This window comes from Gopherus flavomarginatus, chromosome 1 (genome assembly GCF_025201925.1).
Source record: "Gopherus flavomarginatus isolate rGopFla2 chromosome 1, rGopFla2.mat.asm, whole genome shotgun sequence".
NCBI classification, from domain to species: domain Eukaryota; kingdom Metazoa; phylum Chordata; order Testudines; family Testudinidae; genus Gopherus; species Gopherus flavomarginatus.
In genome coordinates, this window is record NC_066617.1 from 203,657,250 (window position 1) to 203,682,847 (window position 25,598).

Sequence of the window (25,598 nt, forward strand, 5' to 3'; positions counted from 1 at the left end):
TGTTTACATCAGTGAAGGGACTGATTGCTCCATCATCTGACCTCCCCATCAAAACCAGAAGTCTTAGAAATGCTGAACACAACGTAAAACAAATTTTAAAAAAAATCACAGCAGAAAAGTATGGTTCTAACCTCTCAGAATCACCCCTCACATCCCTGTGATTTGTTATACAAGCCTAAGTCAGGGGAGCATGTTGTCAGCTCTATTACAGTGGTTTCCGCCCAGTGTCATATTGGGATGAATGCCAAATTGCTTTGTTCCACCCAGCATTTGGGTCTCCAGGAGCCAGCCCTGACAAATATATCCAAAGAAAAATAATCTTCATCCTAGAGAATCACATTCTGCACAAAAATAGCCAATGCAATTTCAGATTGCAAACCACTGACTTATCACAAAGCAATGAGTGAATCATCTCTCTTTATATAAATAAAGTACAGTTGTACCTGGAACATCAGGCCAGGTTCTCTGTGGACTGCACACACTTTGTGTCACTCCCATGGTGCAAAGGGAGCAGACTGGCTACATTCCCCTAGCTGGAGATTGCCTAGCCATTGCATAGCCCCCTTTAGCCTCTGTCTTACAGGATATGTCGGGGGCGTGGCTGGACCATTGCACTTTAACAGTCCCCAGGTGGAGGGTGAGCCCAGGCAGATCATCACCAGCTGCTGGAATTTAGAACAGCCTCCGCAGAGGCCATAGCTAGTGCCAAAGTGGCCTCACAATCAGGGAGCTACAACTGGTTTCCTAACAACCATCTGTGTCTGGAGCTCCCGCAGGATGTTAGAGCTGGATCCCTTTTACCAGAAAGACAATTTGGAGGAAGTCTAAAAGAGGGCAAGAATAGTGGTCAGGATGCTGCAGGAGAAAATTAAAGGTGGTGCGGGGGGAGAGAAAAATTTGCAGAGGAAGAGGTGCTTTTACACTTCTTCAAACATTTGTTACACTGATGTGAGCTCTATTCAAAACAATTTATCTTTCTGTTTCGTTTCAAGCTGCACGCATGCTTCAGTCTTTGCAGTATCAATGTGTCTGCTTGTATGGTATGCACCTTTTGCCTGACCTTTTGCATTGGTCCCTTTTCTAGATTGTAAACTCATTGGTGTGGGAACTATGTCCTCCTCCTTATATGTTTGCCCAGCTTCTAGGGGCCAGGAGCCAGATCTAGAGCTGGCTGAAACTGACAAAAAAGTCTTTGAGGAACATCTGAAAATTCCAAAATGGATGAAATTTAAACCCTTTTGGTTGGTCGGTCCCTCCCCATAAACTGTATTGAAATTTTATTAAAATAGTTTTCAAAATCATGAGCCAAAATTTATTTTCTGAAAGCTGCATTTCTATATTGAAAACAAAAATTCCCTATGCTGAGTTTGAAACTGATGGCAATAAAAATGTTAATAAAATATCAATAAAATATCTATTAAAGATGTTGCCTTTTTTGTGTGCATAAAACCAGAACATTTGAATAATGTTGACAAATTTTCGTGAAACATTTGGTTTATAATAAAAGACCATTTTACAATGAAAAACAAAAAATCTTCCACCATCTCTATCAAGCAGCTTTACTGAAGCTAATGGAGTTATGCCACTTTATACTACCTGAGTATCGAGTGCTATGGTCAAAATGTTCAAACCTGGGGGCCTACAGTTAGTCACCCAAATCTATATTTAGGCACTAAATAAATTGTCTGGTTTTCAATGGTGCTGAACACCCACAGTTCTCATTTTATTTTGGTGGGAGCTACAGATGCCCAGCACCTTTGCAACACAGGTCACAGTTAATTAGATCCTTCAAATACTCAATGTGTGTGTAATTTTAAACACATGAGCAGTTCCAGGGAGAGATCACTTACACATTTAAAGTTAATACTGCAAACACAAACACTTATGTGTGTTCTTAACTTTACTGCCATCAGCAATACCATTAAAATCAATGGATCTACTCATGGTAATAAAGTTCAGCACATGCATAAGTGTTTGCATTATCGGGATCTATGTTTGTGCAAGATCAAGGCCTAAATATGGATTTAGATACCTAAATTTAGGTCTCCAGATTTGAAAATTTTGCCTGTCTTGAGATATTGGATTTTTCTTCCAAATGTATTTTGAGTGTAAGGTTGGATGATACTGACTTCTTTCATACAACACTTTGAGATCTAAAGATGAAAAGTCTTGTGTAAGAGCTAGCTATATTATTAATTATTATTATTATTAAAGATACAACAACATTTTAAAAGGAGTACAACTGCATGTGCAGTTCTCTTCTTGGGATGAGGGCCTTAGACTCCTAAATTCTAAAATTTCTGGACACTTGTGGTTCCCAATGTAGTCATTTAACAAATGTAATCATCGTTTTCAAGGGTCAGACACAGCCTGCTCTGTGCCTGTCACTCTGTTTATAGCAGTGGAAGATACTTTGAAAAATGAGCAAGTAACTGAAAAAATGTGGCATAAATTAACAGCAAGAAACGGCAGTGCTAAAAAGCGTGAAACAGGAAAGAGCCAGTGACACTTGAGCATTTTTTTCATCAGTGTTTAGTAGGGACGGAACTTCTGCAAAAGCTGCTGAGGCCTGTTATCAGCTTAGCTCAGAGATCTGTGGTTTTCTCGCTCTTGCAACCCTGCTTTAACTGTCAGTTGTTTTTCAACAAACAGGATACCTCCCTCTAAGCTGTCAGCTTCCCTGTCACTTCACAGAAAGAGGCAGTGCAGCTCCACCTCAGAGGCAACGCTTATCCACTTTTTATTTCAGGGGAGTTTCTTCAGGTGCACCACAAATAAAAGAAGGAACGAGGAGCAAATGGTCTCCTTTTTGGAACAACCAATTAAAACAAACAAACAACAAACCTGTGTTCTGGATTCTTTGCTGTTTGGAGTTACAAAGTCCATGCTTCATATTACGGGATTCCAAAGCATTGTTTTAGATCAGACTGTAATTTCTATTGCTGCTGTTTTCTAAAGCATTACATTTTGATTACTGGGGCAAATCTCATCCTTCCCCAACTCCTCCCGACCTGCAAAAGGGTCAGTGTGACTCCTTAGTGCAGGGGAATGGAGGCAACACATTTTGATATGAAGCCAATTCCACAAAGGCTCCCTCTGCATCATTACATAGTGGGGCTTGGGGGCAGAACAGGTTGACTATGCAGATGCATTAACAGTTGGTCCCAGAGAGCAGAGATCCAGCAGCAGCAACTATGGCTTTGCCTGGGCTGTGGATTAGCTCTTCCTGAGGCCCCTTTCTGTCTTCCTCCTCCCCAGCCTTATGAAATCCCCTGCACCAAGCTTTGCTACTCAGGTTGGGGCGGGGGAGATGTGTCTATTGGAGGTCATTTAGCCTATCTTAATTACAATTCTTTTGTATCTACACGAGCACTTAAGCACATGGCCAAGGTAAGGCAAGCATGGATTTCTATTCAGAAGTTAGATATGAGCAAAGAGAAATACCTTTTTTGCCCAGGGTCCAGTGATCACAATGCCAACACTTATCCTTTAGGTACCGCCTGGTCTTACTAGGAGCAAAATTTGCTTTTCAGATTTTAATTACATATTCTTCTCTCAGAACCAATGTTAAACTAGCGATGGAAAGCTGAATTATACAACTGCAGAGTATGCCTTGGAGAGCAGCAACAGAAATCTTGATCTTTTCAAAAATGCCCATCACTGTTGTAGTTCTGTGCTTCTGAAGGAACATTTTGCCCTAAAGCAAAAGTTTTTCTTTGAAACGTTTCATGTCAGAAAAAAATGTCAAACATGTGTCTAGTTGCTTCTGTCCCTACCCACCCCCCAAGCACCACCTACATCTCCTGATTTCTTGAAAAATTCAGTGCATCTTTTAGTGGTTTACCTTTTAACTGGCTTGGTTCATTTTCATGGCATAGAACCATAGAATCATAGAATATCAGGGTTGGAAGGGACCTCAGGAGGTCATCTAGTCCAACCCCCTGCTCAAAGCAGGACCAATTCCCAACTAAATCTCCCAGCCATGGCTTTGTCAAGCCTGACCTTAAAAACCCCTAAGGAAGGAGATTCCACCACTTCCCTAGGTAACCCATTCCAGTGCTTCACCACCCTCCTAGTGAAAAAGTTTTTCCTAATATCTAACCTAAACCTCCCGCACTGCAACTTGAGACCATTACTCCTTGTTCTGTCATCAGGTACCACTGAGAACAGTCTAGATCCATCCTCTTTGGAAACCCCTTTCAGGTAGTTGAAAGCAGCTATCAAATCCCCCCTCATTCTTCTCTTCTACAGACTAAACAATCCCAGTTCCTGCAGCCTCTCCTCATAAGTCATGTGCTCCAGCCTCCTAATTATTTTTGTTGCCCTCCACTGGACTCTTTCCCATATTTCCACATCCTTCTTGTAGTGTGGGGCCCAAAACTGGACACAGTACTCCAGATGAGGCCTCAACAATGTTGAATAGAGGAGAATGATCACGTTCCTAGATCTGCTAGCAATGCCCCTACTTATACAGCCCAAAATGCCGTTAGCCTTCTTGGCAACATGAGCACATTGTTGACTCATATCCAGCTTCTTGACCACTGTAATCCCTGTGGAACAGGGTGAACAGTGGAGAGGCCAAGAGAGGGAGTTTGACTGGGATCTGTCCGAGAGGAGGTATGCTAAGTGCTGCATAGCATGTCTGGCTTTTCTGATTGACTGAGCCTATCCCATGTGCTCAAGAGGCTCAGGAAGGCCAGCAGAAGCCATTTTGAAACTAGGGTTTTCTCTGGATTGGTTGAAAAATGTGATGTTTTTAAACCAATCCAGAGAAAACCCTAGTGAGTTATTTTTCCTGTATATGAGATTTTAAACACTTCCAGCAGAGCTGAGCAAATAATATGTAATGAATAATTTTTTCAACAAGTGTTCCTTCTTTTCCTGTTTGGAGAATAACCACAAACAGCTCTCAGTTTTTTAAAAAATTATCTGTTCAAAATTATTGGACTACATTTTCATGAATTTCCATTGGTTTATGCCTTGCTTTTTGAGCTGGGTTGCGATTGGGCTTCTAAATTTCTGTACCCTTCTGAGATGATTATAACTCAATTAGGTTTCTGGTGCGAATAGTCACTCTAGCAAATTGAAAATTCAAAGCACAGAAGAAGGATGCTCTTGTAGATACTCAGGCACTGAACTGAGCCTCAAGAGACTAAGGTTCTGTTCCCACTTCTACCACACACTTCCTTGGGAAAGTCACATAATCTATCAGTTCTCTGACTGGAAAATGGAGAGAATGCTACTGCCCTGCCACTTCAAGATGTTTCCAGAAATTACATCCTGTGTGTAATCTGTTACACAAGCTCAAGGTAGATAGCCAACTCCTCTTTTTTCACCCTCCCCCTCATTTTAGGTGTAAGACTTCAAAAAACTGGGCCCAACTGGTACTGTGCATGACAAACCAGACTGTTCACATGCCCTTTTCTTGCACACAGACTAGATTTTTCTGAATTCATATTGAATTAACCACCTCCCCAGAAAGGAGAAAGCTTCTATCTGAAATTTCACCAACCTCATATTTCCATGAAAGGGAATTTCCACATTTTTTCATGCTTTCCTTTGAGAACAAAACATCAACCAGCCTCCTGAAATTTCCCAGTGAAGCAAAATGTTGGAGATTCAGTAACAACCAGGGAAAAAAAAACAGTAAATATTCTAATGAAAACTTTTCCACAGCTCTAATAAAAAGAGCTTTTCCCAGTACTGTCATCATTGTACTGAATGAGCATACTAACAATAGGGTGAGAGTATTTACATTCAACGTTGTCATTATCTACTGTGCTTGAGGCAGATCTCAATATATTCCAATACAAAGAGCTTCTCTAGCAATATTGCCAAAATGAGTTACTGTAGCAACATGGTGGAGATGTAGGCTAACATCATTCAAAGCATCTCAGCAACATGAAGGAGCAGGAGAAGGACACTGCCCAACCCCCACAAAGGATAATTATCTTAAAACATTAACTAATGAGCACAGATATTTTAGCAACAATGATTATAAGGTACCAGGTACAGGAACACCACTCTCTAATCCCTGAACCAGCTTCTGACTGGCACATCACGGGAATTTTATCTTGGTGGTTGACTTCAGTGTCAGCCCAAGGCAGAAAACGACCAAAAATGTACATACATTATTTGTTTACTGCAAGCCACACATTTCAATTTCTTTTTTTATTTACCACTGCAGCATGGATTAATAGAGGGAAAAACCCTAAAGCCTGAAATATGACAGACATAACTTTCAGTATGTTGCTTCAGTCAAGCACTTGGCTTAACAACCTTTTTAATGTCTGTCTACTACATTATATGTTGCATCAGTATCCAAATCTCTCATTTTCTTGGCACAAATTTTATATGAAAGAACGTAAGAATAACTTTCTCCTTTTTTTTTTTAGAACCACTTCTGTCTCTGCATTGATTTAATTGCCTTAGCACATCACAAGTGACACCAGTAGGGCTACCACCTTTCCAGCAAAAAACATCCTCAGACAAAGGCAGTAGTATGCTGCTTTTATTGATAAGGCCATCTGAACACAAAACCCAATGGTACTCTCTGGAGCATGCAAAATTTGGAACTGCGGGATCTGAAACTCAGCAGAAAGGCTAACAAAACAGCCGGACCATATAAAGGTAGTGGATGAATACGCATTTTACTGGGCCAGTGCCAGCTGTGAACTTGGAAAACCAGCTACTAAACATCATCACCACCAGAGGCCTATTTTTCTATCCCCTTTTCTCTCTTACTCTCTGTACCAACTTGAAAGAGCCCAAGATGTATTGCAGAAATAACAAACAAAGGGGAGCTATAACAGGTGTTAGGCCTGGAAGCACCGCTTTATTTTACCACCTGTATCTATCTAATTCTAACCAAAATATCTGTGAAGAAAGGGAGAGAATTTAATAGGTTCATGAAATGGGGCTGAGAACAGTGGCCCTAATTCAATCACCAAGCTTGTTAAAAGATGGCTAAATGCCAATGGATTACTCTCCCCATACAGCAACTGTGGGAGTTACTTATATTGCACTATTGTGGCTGACGCTGGCTAGCTAGCAAAGGCAACTTTAGACACCTGTGTATCAGATATCAACAGCCATATATGTTTCTACCTCCAGCCCCCAAAATGTGCCAGTCAGATTTGGTTGGGAGGGGATCCCAATGGAAATGGAGAGCCTGATTCTGAACTCAGTGAGAAGGGTAAACACCAAGGTTACTCCACTAAGGCCAACAGAACTTCTCCTGGCATGTTGCAATGTGACAATTAAATCAGGCCTTCACAATAAAATAGATCTTCCCTTCTTGCTGTTTTCTTTACAGTGCTTCTGTGTTGGATTCTGATGACAGGAAAAATTTAGTGCAGTTATTTTCATGCATACTCCTTGAATATCAAAGACATGATCCACCTACTTAGGATTTGATTATGGCTCACATTATCTGATTAACTACTGTAGGGTGACCAGATGACCCAATTTAATAGGGACAGTCCTTATATTTGGGGCTTTGTCTTAAATAAGCATCTATTACTCCTCCCCCGCCCCCAGTCTCGATATTTCACACTTGCTATCTAGTCACCCTAAACTAATGGTATATTAGTCTCCATGTGCCTGACTGGATGTTAATACACCTCTACTTCGATATAACGCTGTCCTTGGGAGCCAAAAAATCTTACCACGTTATAGGTGAAACCACTTTGATCCACCGGAGCGCGCAGCCCCGCCCCCCCCGGAGCGCTGCTTTACCGCGTTATATCCAAATTTGTGTTATATTGGGTGGTGTTATATCAAGGTAGAAGTTATTGTAATACAAGCAAATCTCACAACGCAATACAGGTACTAGAAATGTGCAGGATTATTTACTCAAGGAGCCTCTGAAATGGGCAAATAGTAGAAAAACCTCAATGTTAGAGTAATTTGTCTCATGTGTAAGGAAATAATAGGGGAGGAGAAGAGACCAAAATTAACTACCACTTAAAACAGGACAAACAGTTTTCTTTGTTTATTTTAGATGGGTTATTGTGTTGATTATTATTTCAACTCCTCCCTGAACAGCAGTGTGAATGATGTACAAGAAGTGGCATTTTAAATAAGAATTTTGTTAACATTTCACACAACAAAACTTGTGATGAATACTCTTACAAAAAAAGAAGCTGAAATGTTAAGGCAAAAATTACTTCAGAAAGAAAGATCATTTCAGAATGAATCTGAGGTTAGAGAACTGTGGTAAAGGTTTTCCCAAGAATACTCATTTGAATGTTTAAGCACATTTCAATTCAACCATGTTTCGGACCTTTTGGTGTTCATCTTTCAAGATCACTTGAGAAAACAAGGTTAACTAGTATGAACATTCAGAAAAAGCTACAATTTTAAGATCGTATGCTCAACCATTCACCAAAACCAAATTATGGATTATACAGGAGACTGTAAAATAGGCAGTTCATGCTGTCTTGGTCAGCTTGACAAGTCACCCAGCAATGATACTACACGACTTAACTAAGTAAAAGCCAACCTAATATGGATTGTGAATATACGTAACCAATGATCTGACGATAGAGAGTTATTTGCTGAAGAAATCTGTGAATAAATAATCAACAGGAGAATTTTGCAGAGACACAGAGAGGACAACTCATGAATGGGAAATGCTGAATAATATTGTCAGGAGTTACTCCCTCTGCTCTGGAATGAAAGCTATTTTACCTCAGTTTATGATTGTGAATCCAAACACGATGGTTGCCATAAAAATGACAGCCTTTACAAATGCCAAATGCCCACCTAGCCCCATTCAACCGTTATCCCAGTTCACACACTGAGGATCTTCACTCTGAGTCCATCTATTCAGTTATGCAAAATCAGGGGAAGATGAGGATACCCAATAACTGCATGAAGACTGGACATTGAAAATTCAGACAGCAAGACACAGGCAATTAAAAATGGACGTGCCTGCTCTGTGCCGAGTACACTTCCAGCAATATTGTATAATGCTCAGTATGCTTAATAACAAATGCTTAGAGCAGAAAATGGGCAGCATTCTGGCTTACAGGTCTTTGCAGAACTTTAAAAAAGAAACCATCTTTTTAAAGTGTACTCTAGTTCTAAAGTGTGTGGCTTGTAGGATACTAGGTTAATCCACTGTGACACAGCAGGGGTTGTCAAAGCTGATCCAGAGCAACAGCCTGCAGTGTGGGCCTGTTGTATTTTCTAATCCCTTTGGCTAGAGTGGGTTTTTTGAAAGCTGAAAAGGAAGATGAAAGTCTAAAAAAACCCCTCCAACTGCTTCTGTTTAAATAATGCTTTTGATCTTAAACTGCTGCCGTTTAGTCAAAGCAGGGCTCAGAGAGGGGCTGGAACATGCTGAAAGCATGAAACTCTCATAGGACAGAGATGGAAACAGGGGAAGTAAGAGAGAGAAAGGGAGCAGGGGGAGGCTGGTTTAATGAGGACATAAAAAGGAGTCTTCCAGTCAGCTGGCAGCCTGAAATGTGATCTCCAATATATACAATGGCATTTTTATTTAATGGCTCTGGCAAACACTATAAAAAGGAGCGAAACTGCTTCAGAGGTAGCTCCTGAGAAGAGGACAATGGAGAGGAATTAGCCTCCCTACTTTTTCTTTTGCACTCATTTGTTTATATAGTTGCGGGATGAGAGACTGCTGAATTGAGCTGCATTAGCACTGTACCATTATTTTGAGTGGTTAACACTCTGACTTTTACGTGGTGGGAGCTGCCCAGTAGGGGCCTGCTCCAAAGCTGACTGAAGTCAATGGGAGTCCTTCCACTGACATCAATGGGTTTTGAATCTGGACTTGACTACACCTACCATGTTAATGATACCAATATAGCTAGAACCAGAATAAGCACTTTAGACAGATAGAGCAGGGTCCACCTTGGGAGGTTGTACGGCTTTAGCTATAGGGGTGTAGTTAAAACGGTGAATGCCCTCCCTCCCACAAATGTGGATGCGGTTATGAGAATATATCAATATAGTTTATTCTCATATGGTAAGGAGAAAAAACTATACCAGTATATGGCACCTTAATTACAGTCTGGTATATTACAATTGCATCCATGCTAGGGCTTGTATGAGCATAATTATACCTGTGTAAGAAAAAAAGTCACACTCCTACTAGTACAATTTTCAAGTGTAAAAACCAAATGAGTAGACAGCACTTGTCAACTACTGCAATCTAAACAGAAGAAAAAAATTCTTCCAGAACTAAAGCTACCATGAAGAACAGCATGCATAGATTTAGACACTTCAAATGGGGATTTTCATTCATTAAAACAATCTACTGCATCTGCGAGCTTAGCACAGAACTGCAAGGGGATCAGATTATCACAATAAAGCTTTAGCAGTTTACCCTATAACTTCACACATGAAAATGTGAGATCTCCTTCTTAATCTTCTGTTTTCATGATAGCCTGGCATACTGTAACCAGGAGACTTCCCATATTTGCTTGGGAGATTAACCCTATTAATGGAGGGTGTGGGGGAGGACTAGATGGCTAAGGGGATTGGATAGTGAGATATTACTCATCTCTCTCACTTCTAGGTTATGTGCTCCAGTGCAGCCTAGGCCAATGGTGATCAAAATATGTTACTATTGGTGTGTGAAACAATAATACCTAGCTCTCATATAGCACTTCTCATCAGTAGAAATCAAAATACCTCACAATCTTTAGACTCACAACAACCCTGTGAAGCAGGGAAGTGCTATGATCCCCATTTTACAGATGGGAACTGAGGCCTAGAGAGACTAAGTGACTTGCCCAAGGTTACACAGAAAGTCTTTGGTGGATTGGGGAACTGAAGCTGGGTCGCCCTAGGCCTAGAACAGTGCCCCAATCCCTGGACTATCCACAGTACCGGTTTTTATGAGCTGGTGTCCAGTATCAAAACACTCACTGCTCATTAGTACTTTAGACAGTCTCAACATAAAGGCCAAAAACATGAAGGGGCATGTAGCCCATTTGTTCCTCGAGGCGGTCCCTGCAGGTCTGGCTATTGAGGTGCACTAGCAGGTGGATGGAGGGACTTTTGCACTGCTTCTCTCCCGTGTGGTACTTGTTCCTGGGATAAGATGACACTACTGACTATCTGTCTTTGAAAGGCACCAAATTCACTTAACTATCCTGAAAGCATGTGTCTCTACTATCTGGCTAGACTTCCAGCATTTAGTTCAGCTATAACTGTTCTCGCTAAATCAGGTTATATCTCCATTTACAGCAGTGCTCCTACTGCCACACAAGTCCAGGGCTTTATAAATTCTTCACACGGATTTGGCAGCCCACAGTCACAACCTGTTGTTGGTTTTGCTCCTTGGGCTATGAATTTTGATACACCCAGTTTAGGCAAAATCAGAAACATTTACATGCAGGCCTTAAAACAAACAAACACACAAAAACCAGTAACACTATATTGACTATATTGTAACACTCAGTTGCACTTCGGATGGCCTAGGGGTAATATGTATTTACATTTCAGTGTTCTCCATATGGCAATGTGCAATAGGGACAGATCTTCAAGTTCCACTCACAAAATTCCTGTTATAAATGTTAAAGGACCATATCCTCACATTGCTCTTTTGCGTAGAGCTCACACTTATATCAGTGGGGTTTCTATATATGGCTAGAGAACAGTATGTGATAAAGAGAGGCTCGTATCAAGACTCCTACAATGCTCACACAGTTTAGTTCAGGACCACCACCATACCAGACCAGTCACTTAGTAACTTTTCTCCTTTTTAACTTTTAAAATATAATCAAATAACTACGAGTAGGAAAAAGTTACTCCTAAACTTGCTGTATAACATATGTTGTGTGTAATTGTTTAGGGCAAAGATGTTATGGATTAACCCCCCACCACGCACACTCCAGCAACAATTCTGACAATCCCATTTTCAACAGTTCAAGACATTTGTGACTTTATGACAATTCTCTTGGCTCCACTGGGAGACACTCAGAGGTTCAAAGTTAACCTTGTTCCCACCTTTGCATTTTTCTTCAGGTTTTTATATATAGTTATTACAAGATTAAAGGGCAAAAACTTGGCCTCACTTTGGTCAATGGGAGTTTTGCCATTAACTTCAGCGAGGACAGGACTGCACACTAAGAATTATGCCATGAGTAACTTTTCAACCTGTTACTCTTTGATGTGTGAAGTATAAATACAGACGTATCCATTAAGAGGTGAAAAAGCTCATATGCACATTGCAAATGGTGTGAAACTACATGCTTCATACTAAGCTCAACATGCTAACAGAAGCTGTGTTATCTGACTATAAAGTAATTTAGGTTTGTACATGAAGCTTTATCATATGGTTGTTGATATAGACATCTTTATATATTTTTTTAAAGGTGCAAAATAATTTTAAAGCTAGTATGAATGTCTGACTATCCCAAAGTCACATGCTTTGCCTGAACACCACAGGTGTGCACTTACAAGCAGTTAAAATGCAATGAGATGAGGGTGTGACCAGGGTTTAAAATGTGTAATATATTTGTCACAAGGGGAACTTGTGCATCTGTTGCATATTGTGGGACTGTACTTGTAGCTTTAAAAATATTTTAACAGATGGACATCTTTCCCCTTTAAAGACCATAAAAGGGCAAATTAAAGGGTCAAGGGTCTGATAGGGTCAATGGGTTGACAAGGGTGAGTTGGCTGAAATGTTTGCAGCAAATCACATGAAATCCAGCTGGTTTCAGGTTTCCTTAAACTCAGACCACATTCATGGAAAGATTTGCTACGAGATGGAAGTCTTTCAGCTATACCCTACCCCAGTCACAACCAAACCTGAGGACAGACTATGAGTGTGTCTCAAAATCATGATCATTTTCATGACTTCAGAATGAAATCAGACCAATAAAAAACCCCTAAACTATTCCGAGTGAGTTTTGGGTTCACTAGAATTTGAAACTCAAAACGAAATATTTGGGGTAAAAAACCCAGACAGATCAAAACCATAGAACATGGTTTCACAAGTCCCTGTGAAGTGAAACTGACAAATTTCACACAGCTTTCCTCACAAGCAGAAGTGGTGGCACTGAAGATGGTATGAAGGATGAACTGGAAGCATTGCTGTAAGGTTAGCAACTGCATGTTCTCTACTTGCTCAGACTTATGATCAAATCTACTAAATGCCATTTTAAAATATTCCAGTTTCATAGTGAATTCTGTATTTTACACTAATAAATATCTTGTACTTAAACCCGTAATTCATCCTGCTGGGACCAATGTGGAAGAAAAGTCATTTACTTTGAAGACTTTATATTGGCAACCCAGAAATTTCTAGCCTCATTTCCATCTCTAACTCTCAGTTTACCAGAGGCAAAGCTGCTGGTATGGTGCTCTTCTAGGGACTAGACAGATACTTGTTCAGACAAGTCTGAAGCTGTTAAATACATGGGAGATACCAAATTACTACAGGCCTTTATGGGCATTCTATTAGTCTGCCACAGCTCCATATACATATTATATACACTCATAAGATCAGAAGGGAGGTGGTGGAGAGGGTATTAGTGTAATACATGCTTGTGGCTTGTCATAGGAACATAGGCATTACTTGCTGAATTAGACCCGAGGTACATCTAGTCAAGTATCCTGGCTCTGACAGTGGCTAGCTCCAGAGAGGAAAGTGCAGTAATCCTTCAGAAGGCAATTTTGGAATAACCTGCCTATAAGGGAAATTTTCTTCCTACTCATCAACCAGTAGAGGTTGGCCTATGCCCTGAAATATTTTTGTTTTGTTTTGGTTTGAGGTTTTTTTTTGGGGTGGGGGGAAGGATGTTAATAACCCTTCCAAAGCTCCTGTTCTTTTAATAATTGCTATTTGAAGTCTGAATACTGTTATCCATATAAATGTCCAGTCCTTTTACAAATCCTGCAAATTCTTGGCCCCCACAGTATCCTGTAGCAATGAGCTCCAGAGGCTAACGACACATTCTTTGAATAACTATTTCTGGTGTAGCTTCTGAGATACGAATGAATTTACATCCCCTTGAGGACTTATTTCACAATGTGCTCCTCCTCACCATAAAGAGTAAGAATTGGATGTGTGTATGTAATCTTGAAAAAAAAAATCAGACCTCACTCTGAATAAACTTTTAGATTTTCAAACTGCAATACACGGAGTTGTATAAAATCTGAAGGCTCGTGGTATGTCATTAGCTCTGACTGCACTTTGAAACCCTAGAGAATATTTTGTTAACATTAAGAGCCTTATGCTGGCACATTAATTACACCAGTAATTCCACGCAGGTTAATTGAAACCAAAATCCTACTTTGAGGCCTGCAGCCTCACAGTGAATACTGAGGGATTTGGTAGGACTCAAATTTAAAGTGCAGTTACGCTCAGTGATGTGTATACTGTACCTTTTTATTCAACACTGATTTGCTTTCCTATTAAGTCAGAGTTGCTTGCTTTACCAACTAGACTAGCTTCTCACCCCTTCAAAGATAATAAGATAAAGAGAATCCTGCCTCTGCTTCACAATAAAATACTTAATTTACCTTTCACTACCATGAACTTGCCAACATCATAGGCCTATAAATGTCATTTAAAAATAAGCATATTGTTCTTATTATGGTCAATTAGTAATGAAACTTTGCTGTGTAGAACCAATATAGGACTACACATTGGCCACAGAGCCAGCACTAGGCATAAGCAGACAAAACAATGGCTTAGGGCCCTGAGCGGCTGAAGGGGGGCCCTATTTGCTTTTATAAGTATGTGTTGTAGGGGAAGGGGGCCAAAAATATTCCTGCTTAAGGCCCCCAATGGGCTAGCATCACCTCTCATTGGCAATGAAACTGTACAATGCTCCTCCAGGTTTTAGATCTGTCACAATAATGCAACTTCCCTTGCATTAATGTTGTATGTATTGGTAATATATATATCAGATATCTTTACTTCCCAATGGCCAAGTACCTCTGAGCTAGAGTCTGGTTCTCTGGTTGAAATGTAACCCATAGACACTGCTGGTGACAGAACAAAGAGTGAGACAATCTTGGGTATCTGTAAATCAGTCATATCCAGTGGCTTGTGAATCCTGGCTAACCCTGCCACCACAGCACATCACTTCTTTTAATGCTTGCTTAGACACTGAATTTTATGTCCAGGCCCAGTATATGATCTTTCAGTCTTACTAAACCAGAGAATTAATCTTTTCTTTAAGATGCTTTACCTGTTTCTTCACAGTTATTCCTGTGTTCTGGTTTCTCAGTGTTATTCAAGCCTTTTAAATAAACACACACAGTCACTCACTCGTGTGTGTGTGTGTGAATGTGTGAATGTGTGTATACACATAGATATATAGATATATAAAATGAGTTTAACACAGAGGGGAGGCTGTGTAAATCAGACATTGTGTAAGCCTTTTCTTTTAGTACACCGCGGTTTTTATGAGATTCTTTAGCTCAACTTTCTTTTCACAAGATAGACTAATAACTCCATAGTACTCACACCCATTAACTTTTTGTTACAGCTCTGACAGTCTGCAAAGAACATAAACTGTCTTTACCTCTTGTCACCACTCAGTGGCAATGTGTTTTTTTTCTATTTTGAAAATATACAGTTGTTTTACTCACCCTTAAAAAAAGTCACTGACCTGAGCAAGGGGAGGAATAGAGTTTTCCAAATTAGTATTAATTTAAAGCCAGATGCTGTATATCTCTCAGGGGAAAAAATGCCTTTTCTACAGAGATATTCCCAATATTTACAATATATGAATCCTCTGAAAAATGTACTGGGTTCAAGTGGGCTGATATCATCAACTGTCTTCATTTATTTCTTTCCCTTCTGAAAATTCTCTAAGGATCAACACCCCCACAGATGAGCCATGCAGTGATCAGCATTTGGGAAGGGAGCAGAATTTGGAATGGGAAACACATCTTAACACTTAAGGGGCCCCAAATATCAGCAGATTGTCTCTGAAATCCATAAACTACTTTGTGGGTTGGATGCTATGCCATCCATCATCAGAGTTCTTTCTTTCTTTCTTTCTTTGCCATGCTTACGGGAAATGTTTGTTACAGTATTGGATGCTTCATACTGGAAATCAACTTTGCATGTGGATATTCTCACAAATGCGCAATCCCCAAATGTATACATGCAGCAAAACTATGTTAGAACTAAAAGTTCGATCATGGAAACACCAATAAGGATGGTGATTATTACCATGATTAGTTCCCTGGACTGCAGTCAATGAGTGTGTTTATTTACACTGCTAAGTATAAGCCATGCCACATATATCATTCAACATCTAGATTCAAAGAGAGATATCAAGAAAGCTATTCAGGTAACCTGCCTTTATGATAGGTGTTGGAGGACATATTATACCACCATCAGTCCAAAATATTTTAGAGACAAATATTGAGATGAAAGGAAGTCTCGTACTCTCTAACAAGAGAAGCTATTGAGTGAGTCATAACCAGGGGATACACATAATCTAGACTCAGATAATAGAGAATTTCTGATTAGACAGACTCTTTTGACCCGAGGAGAACTACTCACTTCCTGGATCCAACTGCAGGACAAGTCAGAGCTATGGACTTTAATGAGCAAAGATAAGCACATGCGTAAGTGTTTTCAAGAGCTGGGCCTTAACTGAAAACTATTTAAAGCAAGGTCAGTAAGGTTTTTGTAGATTACTCAGAATAAAAGGGTCCCAATCTGGACACTACCAGAATAAAAATTATAAGTAATAAGACAGCAGCGAGTCATGTACTTTTCTAAGAGAATTGCACCTACCCAAAAGCTTTAAGTGCCTTAATTAAAAAACAAAGAGACAAAATCCAGAAGCAACCTCTTCCATATATGGAAATAACTAGCCAGACCTCAAACAAAGGGAAGATGAGGAGATATAACCTATACTTCCAAAATATTCCATGCTACATGCATCTCCCTAAAAACTCCTACAACAAGACTTGTGATTCTCTTTTTCATAACAGGCAAAATTATTTGGCCGTTTTAGGGAATAGTAACTTTTATTTTTATTCCAAGAATGCAAGGAAACAGCTTTAAAATCCCTATTTTATACATTATTTAACCACAAGAAATTCCGAGGGAATTCGTTTTCATGTTCTCTCTGCTCCAAAAATATCATTGCTGCAATCTCATTGATATAACCTGCATGGGATGTTTCTAGCAGAGAGAAAACCTTCACAATAATAGGGGGTTACACAGGAAGAACAGATCAGACACAGACTACAACATAAAACCCTTATGATATAATCCCATATTCGACAACAAGATGGGTTGAGTGCTTTCTGCTGGCTGCAGTTTAGCAACACTCTTAGGAGTACTCTTCCCTTATAATCCTGCCATCCACCCCAAACTTGCATTGAAATCATACAGCTAGGAAAATAAGGCACTCATTAGAAGTAGTCCTGCCAAACATTTTAATGTGTTCAGCATGCATGATGCTCCAGCAGAAGTTTCAATACAATCTTCATTTCTTTACCTAGTGGCACAAGGGAGGACCTGGTGTGGTGCGATAGAAAAAGGGCCATATCCTTTGTGGTGTACCACATTAAATTAATATGTCAGGCTTTCTACGTCTGTCACTGTTCACAGACGGTGAAACAATTGTTTTGCTTCCCCACTCCTCTCTTTTTTTTCCCAATTTTCACATAGTATCACGCTAAAAAAGAGTTATGGATTTCCTTCTGAGAGGACTGCATGGACTGATAAAGTAAATTCAGGGCAGAAAACAACTTGTTATTTTCCCTTTTACCTCATAATTTCACTTAAGAGAGAAAGTGCAATAAATTTTGGCGGGAAAAAAAGACCATTTTGGACATTTTTAATGACTAGTCTGTGTAAACACTATTGAGAAATATGGGTGAGAACAATTCATCCAGAGGAATGATTATTTTTCTTGCTTTGAGGCCCTAAACAGCAGTTTTGTTAAGTATTTTAAATTGTCTGAAGTTCATTTAAGAAGAGGAAGAAGCAAAAAAAGCATGTTTGGGAAACTCTCATAGGCTTTCATGTTTAAATGCTTTATTCTTTGGTGATTATGAAACATTCACTTTCTAACTCAACTGAAGAACTGTTGCCCAAACTTTCCTAACATACAGTTAGTGGGCCATTTTGATCTCATTTACTCTGGATATATATCAGAATAGCTGGGTCCATGCAACATCTAGAACAATGGGGTCCTGGTCCCAGAATGGTGCCCTAGGGGCTACGATAAGATAAATAATGAATAATAATACAGTTGGACACTCTTGCCATGCACATAATTTGTTGGAGCTAAATTCTCTGCTAGTGTAAACTTGCACAGTTCCACTGCCTGTCATGGAGCTTCAGCAATTCATGCCTGCAAAGAATTTGGCCCTTGGTCTTTAGTGTTTTACTAGCTTCCCTGACACTACTTAAATATGGTGCCACGGTACAGCTCCTGTTGTCTCCAGAACTCTGCTACAGGCTGGCTGGGCATTAGTACTTCAAGCACTAGCCCACAGGGTTCACTCTTTATTACCTTATCAAATGAACAAAATTTCCATAATAAGTCTTCCTGTACTGCAGATAAAATAGCAAACAAACATTTGGGTGAGTTAAAAAAAAAAGCTGACTAAATGCAGGAAGATCCTTCTTGTTATTCTACCAATATTGCTTCCTTTGCTTATTAGTAGCCCAAAGGAAATGCTAGTTCAGAAGGAGCCAGGGGAGCAGTTAGCAGCTTCTTGCTAGATCTTCAGTATCTCTGCTGCACAGGCTAGAAGATGCTGTAAGAATGTGTGACTCATACAGCTCATCATGATTGAAAACTCCTCTGATGCCAGTAGAAATGTACTTAAAACCTTTCATTTGCAGGGTAAAAAGAGAGTGGCGATGACATTTTTCTTCTGTACATTAACCCTGTTTTCAAATCAAAGGGGCCCCAAGCTGCAGTAGCAACAGGGTGCGTGCAATGTAGCTGGTTGTGACAAGGCAGCTGACAAGCCTTCCGCATTCCACAGCTTGATTATTAATATGAATAACTAATGACTCACGCTGCCACTACTGAGGCCGGGAAACTTTCTGTAACTGAAGAGTTATAAAATGTTATTCTCCCACAGCACCACCGCCAAATCGATGAGTGATCTCTTTACGGTTTTGCATTCATTTCAAACAGAATATGCATGTCCCTGCACACATGGCTTGAAACAGTCAGAAGATTGGTGTTTAGGGGAAAGAGTTCAGTTGTATCAGGCTATTTAGGGGGCTGTCTGCAAGAATGCAGAGACATTTCTCACACTAGTCCACTTGCTTACTAATATGAATAACTAATGATTAAAGCATCTGATTTACCGAGGGCTGTGAGATTATTAGACCAGGCTTGTGAAACTTCTTTGTCACTGTCTGGAAAAGTCAGACTTCTCTGGATGTTGCAGTTTAATTTTTTTCCCCTCCTCAGAGGATGTGGTATGGCTTCAGCCAATAATTCAGAATCGTCAGAGAGTGACACGGCATCAAAAGCAACACTAAATGTACTGATCCTCTTCTTCGCCTGGGCTATGTGAGTTGCAACTACCTTTAAGCAAGTTTCTGAGCTTTTCTTACTTGTTTCCAGTGAACATGCTTCTTCCTTTACCCAGACTGACAAAGTAGCAAAAATGAGACAGCATCACGCTCTGCTGGCTGTACGTATGAGCTTGCTCTTCATTCAGTACTGTGCTCGTTTTAGTCTGTGATATGTGTAGAATACCGTTCGTTGGCTGTTATTTTTAATGGCTGTAGCTCAAAAGCAATGATTCTGCCAAAAGAACCAAAAAGGTTGATGCTACTGCTACTGTAGTGTGTGTAACTCATATGAATAGTATAACATGCTTGGATTTACAAAAGGAAAATTTGTGAGGATGCCATGACTATTTGAACAGCTTAAGTGAATTATAATAATATCGCTAAAGAATTGACAAATAATGAGCTAATAAACCAATAACCTCAGACATTAGCTTCAGTAAGAATTTTTCAAAGAAAACAGAAGTGGAAAACTATATATTGTAAGCGTTTCCTGAACTGTGCAACAAACATGCATTTTCTTAAACATGGGACAGTCCAAAGTATATTTAACAGCACTGAATAGCACTTACCTCTTATGAAGCACTGCTGGTAAGAAGGAAATGACTCAAATACGCTGTTTGAAGCCATAGTTTCCTCTTTAAAACTTACTCTCTCTTTAAAGTGGGGGAATATATGATTTCTTTCACCTTGAGAAGTGAAAAAGTAAGAATGGTCATTGTTATAACCCTCCTCCTGGCCATTGCTTTCTATTTTATCTTAGTGCCTTTGAAGCAACATAAGCCAGATAATAAGATTCTTTTTCTAAAACAAACACTGAAATTGTTAAAAAAAAAATAGCGGATCAGTTGTGGTTTGATGATGCTTACCACTCTATGAAACTCTGTGGTTTGCAGTCAAAACGATTTGCCCTGTCTGCTGACCAATATCCCGGACCCGCTCTTGTGTGACTGCCTCTGTACCCAACTTGTGGTTCTGTGGTTGTTTATGAGGCCCAAAGAAGTGTTTCACACAACCAAAATTACAAATTTAACTGTTCCCCTTTCCACAACCTGTCTCAATTGGTCTGTGCCGATCACATGATTTGAGTGATGTCGACTTAAAAAAAAAACACAAAACTTTCTAAGCAATGCCCTACCCACTCCACCTGCCCTCCCCTAGGCTGAGAAAAGAAACAGAGTAGTTTTTGCAGAGGGAGGGGGAAAAAAGTGACTCACTGCCCCTCATTCTGCAAATGGTCTTGCTGATTTAGTACAACTCTGCTTGTTTTGTTGTTTGTGGTTTCTGGAACTACCGATTATTTTGATAGAGATTTCATTGCTGCTTATTTAATAGTAATTCAAACCCTGGTATTAGTCGGCTGCTAAAGGAGGATGCATATGTCATCATTTAAAACCTTAGGAATCAGCTGTAGGAAAAATCCACTAGCAGATGAAGAAGAATATAAATGGATATAAATCTGCAGTGTAAAAATTAAAAGAAGAAATTATGAATTTCAACCTATAGAATCTGTAACAAAGGACTTGAAGGAAGTCAGTCTGTATAAGCTGGCAACAAAGACTGGTATCATTGTAAGTTACTGCCAAAGGGCCAAATCCTGCAGTCCTTTCCCAGGCAAAGCTCCCATTGACCTCAGAAGGAGTTCTACCTGAGTGAAAACTGAGTAAAGATTCATCAGTTTTTAGTATACAGTGAATAAGAGATTGATCAAAGAACACAACATTCTAAATTTCTGTCTAAAACAGTGGAGCTCCTTTACAAACAGAATAGCCCAGCCCATGCTTGTCTGCCTCTGGTCAGAGCACTACAGAGAAAAAAAAAAAGCTACTTATTTCAGAACAATGAAGTGACTGTTATGCCAGCTATTGTCTCCTTTCTCCCCTCTTCTGAATTCTGGACAACTACCTTTTTGCACTTCAATGCAAATCAATATGATACCTCACACCTGTACAGAAGCCTGGAGCTCAACAGGTTTTTTAAGCTATTAAACATTTGCCAAGGAACCAGTAACAATAGAGGAAACAAACCAATTCACACAGCAGATCAGAAAGAGTATTGTCCTGCACATGCAATGTGACAAATACAGTTAAAAGTGTAGCCTGAAGAAAAAGTAGTACACATGTGCTATGTTGCTATTATTTGCATTGCAGTAGTTACAAGAGACCCCTGTTTGGATCACGGCCCATTGAACTGGGTGCTGCACAAACACAAAGGAACACAAAGTCCCTCCCCTGAAGAGCTGACAATCTAAGTCCACAGTACTGCAATTGGACTCATGCACACAGACTCTAAAACCACAGAGCCCCTTTGACATCCATGGGGCTCCACACAGGAATAAGGATTCCCTCACCCGAATCATATCCTCATTACATAATAACAAACCCATACTTTCAATACTTTTGCCTTTTCCCCTAGACTAATTTTGTTGTGTGAAAATAAAATCTCTCCCCTCCTTGACTTTGTCCTTTCCATTTGGCTAACGTTGACTTATCTCTTGTGTTTCTAAAGCAGCTGCAATTTACATGGTGCTGTCGGCCTATTTCCTTGCTTGATGCTTGAGTGTGACTGATGATACAAGTCTCAACACAGAGCTGGGAACAGCATCAGGTTGGTAATTGCTATGTTTGAACCAGCAGAGGGAGCTCAGAAGGGTCCTACAAGAACATTGGGATTGGGATGTGGATGCTAGGTATTTTCCCCCGCTATAATCCATTAAACGAAAAGGTTGGCCAAATACTGAGAGTCTAAATTACTTGATAATAGAGCTAGATGAATAATTCAGAAATACTTCCTCCAATATTTGTTCTAATTTTCAGTGGTGCTGGAACAATTTTTATAGTGAGGATGCTGAAAGCCATTGTATCAAACTGTAAGGTAAACCCTGTCTATGGTGGAAACCACGTTAAGCCAGAGGGTGCTGCTGTACTCCCAGCACCCCGACTTCCAGCATCCATCCTAATTTTTTTAAACAAATTCACTTTCATATTTCCAATATTTCCTCCTTTTTTGTTTCCTTTTCCATGAACACTCATGCAAATAGGTTTTACTTTGTGAATGCCCATTGGAAAATGAGGTTTATGCTTACCCATCTGAACACTCATGAAAAGCAAATTCCAAATTCACTTTCTACAAGCCTTTTCTCCAGAAACCTGGTTGTGAGAATTAAGCTCAGCTAATTAGACAACAGAAACAGTATCAAGTGGCTCATTCAGCCAATCGTACACAGCAACACATCTCACAATTTGGCCAAACAAGCCACAAAAAATACATTTTAAATTCTTATTTTGATAAGGAACACATGAAAGCCACAGTCTGTTCACAGGCATGCAAAGGACATGCAAGATTCAAGGCAAAATTGGTTGAATAAGTTATTTGTTATGACTTATTAGCTCAGTTCTGTTTGATAAAGTCATTTCAAAATAGGATGTGCATTTCTTTTAGGAAATTCTTACCAAGAGGATACATGCTTTTCAGTGAAATTAATGTATGGAAATTCTGAAGGGCTGTGGAGGGCAATGCTTGGACCAACTTACTTTTACATAAAGTGGAAAAAAATCAGCTTTGTCCACTTTGCCTGACTCTTGCTTCTATCTCATTGTCTAGATCACCAAGTAAGAGAAGCTTCCACAAGGAGCCCTAGTAACTCAATGCTATAAAATGCAGCAATGATTCCAGTCTTAAGGTATAACTAAAGCCATTTTTTATTTCTCTTGTTCTAATAATCACAGGGATGGGAAAGCTCACAGACACCCAGGCAGCTAGATACTCAGACAGTCGTAGTATTTGCTATAATGGTCAGCAGGGCTGTGGGCATAGCACTAGGGACAAAGTGCCACTGCATGCTGAATGTTAGCTATGTTAATGCCTTCACCTCAGTAATTTGTCACGCCAGCCATGGCATAACTATGCTATGTGAGAAACAACAACTGGGCTGGTTTTAACCCCCCAGAATTACTGCAGATGACGCAAGAGAAAAAACGGAGTGTTTCAACATTATCCTGCCACTGCAGTTTCCACTCTGCTACAAAACACAGCATTTGAAAATGCTTGTTAACATCCACACATTTTAAACTTTAAGGAAAAGGATCATAGAACAGCACACTGGAACTCAGATTTGAGTGTTGTTTTTCAGGTCCATTCTAAACTTAAGTTGAAGAATTAGCTACTATATTCCTAGGCCTTTGTTATGCTAGTTAAGGAAGCTCTCCATTAATACTAACAAAGATGGGTTACACCTGGCATTTCTTAGCAGAAATACTGAACGTGTTGAGGTATGATTCTGTAGTGGCGTTAGGTAAAACGTAATGGAAATGCTATAGTTATAGTTATATATGTCATTATTTATTGACAGGTTATCTGGCAATGTACAAAAGAAAGGAAGATGCTGAAGAATTTCTCACAATGACAATCCCTGCCCCAAGGAGTTTATGAAAATACTACTATGGTCACTGCATTCTAATTAAGATTGGTCTCTGCTAGATTTTTTAAATCTGGACTCTGGCTCTTCTAAATAAAGTTCTGCATAACAATCAGATGACTGTTATCTGGAGTCCTTTGCTTTCTACTAACAGCTTTTTAACATTTAGGTAATATCATACTTAATTCTGGAAACTGACACATCATGAAGCAAATTGTCAAGTGGCCACATGACACTATGAAAGAGCATATTAGTGCTAGTAGTCATTTGTTTAATTTGGTATATGGTGTATTGGGCAGAGGTCAAAGGTCTAGTGATGTTAAAGAATTTATTTCCCATCGTTGACTGAGGAACATGACCCCATTAGCTAGAGTCATTAGCTGGAACATGACTTCAAGTAAATAGGTCTCGACATTGTACATGTCTGAATACTGTGAAATCTGACTCTAAGTTAAAGGTGAACATGTCCTCTTCAAACTCCGGTGGTGTTTCCAAATTTTGAAAAAGTAAAGTCATCACAGGATGAAACTAACAGTTGATATTTTTAAGGGCAAATCCTTTTTGATTTGAGAATTTCATTCAACGGCTAAATTAGGAACATGATCTCATTAGATAAATTATGTGGATATGTGAAAATGCCCACATCAACAGTATTTTTCTCTTAGGGTACATCTACACAAGGAAAAAAGAACCTATCCTAGGTCAGCTAACTCAGGCTTGTGGGGCCCGAACATCTACACAGCAATTTTCAGCCTGGAGCCAGAGCCCTGTAAGATGACCCGAGACAGCTGAGTTTTTTTTATCCTCATGTAGACGTAGCCTTAGAGTGCCCAGTCTCTATGTTGAAACTATTTGTTTCCTTGAAGAGCATAGTAACCAATGGCAAATCATCACCCAGCTGCAGAAAGTCAGAGGTTGCTGAGATACCCAAGGCAGAATGATTTGGGGATTACACTGGTCTATCTCAGGAGGAGTCTCAAGGTCAGGTTTTCAGTTTGAGGTTTGACACAACAATGTAGGGAGTCCCACATTTTTCCATCTGCCCTACAAGTGACCAGTTGTACATAAACAAAAGGGTTTCTTTTCTCCAATGACGCCAGACTCTCAGTTTTCACCCTTCTTTCAATTTAGAATCACTTTAATCCCTTGAGGTCTTCCAGACACACAACATACATCTAATTCAGTACCACTTATTGGGCCCTTGGGTATAGTTTGCATATTAGACACATCCTGTTGCTACAGTGAAAAGCAAGGACTCATACTCTCAGATGTGTGATGCTTGGTGTGCTAACTAGTCATGGGCAACCCTCAGTAAGGTTTTGCTCAACACAGAGAAGTATAAATAAGTAGGGAAAGGCTTCAGATCAAGCTGTATGAATAACCACCTCAAAAAGGTCATTAGGAATAAGCAGAGAGCCTACAAAGAATGGAAAAAGGGCTTGATCAGAAAAGGAAACTACACCATGGAGGTTAGAAAACATAGGACTAAAGTGAGAACTATTAAAAGTCGAGCTGAATTAGCTCTTGCAAAGGAAATTAAAATAAATAGGAGGTTTTTTTAAAATAAAAAGAGAACAAGGAAGGGTGAGGTTGGGCTGCTATGTGGCGTGGATGAGTCTAAAGGTAATCCAGGTATGGCCCAAAACGAAATAAATATTGTGCCTCAGTTTTCAATAAGGT

General features: G+C 39.7%; 1 protein-coding gene and 1 long non-coding RNA gene across 10 annotated transcripts in view; one reads left to right on the forward strand and one right to left on the reverse strand.

Annotated features, from left to right (window-relative positions):
- RUNX1 (RUNX family transcription factor 1) overlaps positions 1 to 25,598 on the reverse strand; it is a 219,772-nt gene that overhangs the window by 188,849 nt on the left and 5,325 nt on the right. The window contains exons 1-2 of one of the 5 annotated variants that reach the window (XM_050929351.1): positions 20,371 to 20,615; positions 20,074 to 20,190 (exon numbers count right to left, since the gene is read on the reverse strand). The exons of 2 other annotated variants lie outside the window; for them this stretch is intronic. In XM_050929351.1, the coding sequence (XP_050785308.1) occupies positions 20,074 to 20,131 (58 nt within the window). In that variant the 5' untranslated portion in view covers positions 20,132 to 20,190; positions 20,371 to 20,615. Of the gene's footprint in view, positions 1 to 20,073; positions 20,191 to 20,370; positions 20,616 to 25,598 lie in introns of those variants that run through there. 2 more of the 5 variants (XM_050929367.1, XM_050929393.1) reach the window with 2 other exon arrangements.
- Positions 18,153 to 24,033, forward strand: LOC127037775 (uncharacterized). Of its 5 annotated transcripts, XR_007770455.1 has the most exons (5): positions 18,153 to 18,790; positions 19,398 to 19,623; positions 22,010 to 22,108; positions 23,105 to 23,183; positions 23,853 to 24,033. It is a non-coding gene; the product is annotated as an uncharacterized LOC127037775 (long non-coding RNA). The 5 variants fall into 5 exon arrangements; XR_007770458.1 differs by lacking the exon at positions 18,153 to 18,790 and having other exon boundaries at positions 18,857 to 19,499; positions 22,013 to 22,108; XR_007770456.1 differs by lacking the exon at positions 18,153 to 18,790 and having other exon boundaries at positions 18,859 to 19,623; positions 22,013 to 22,108.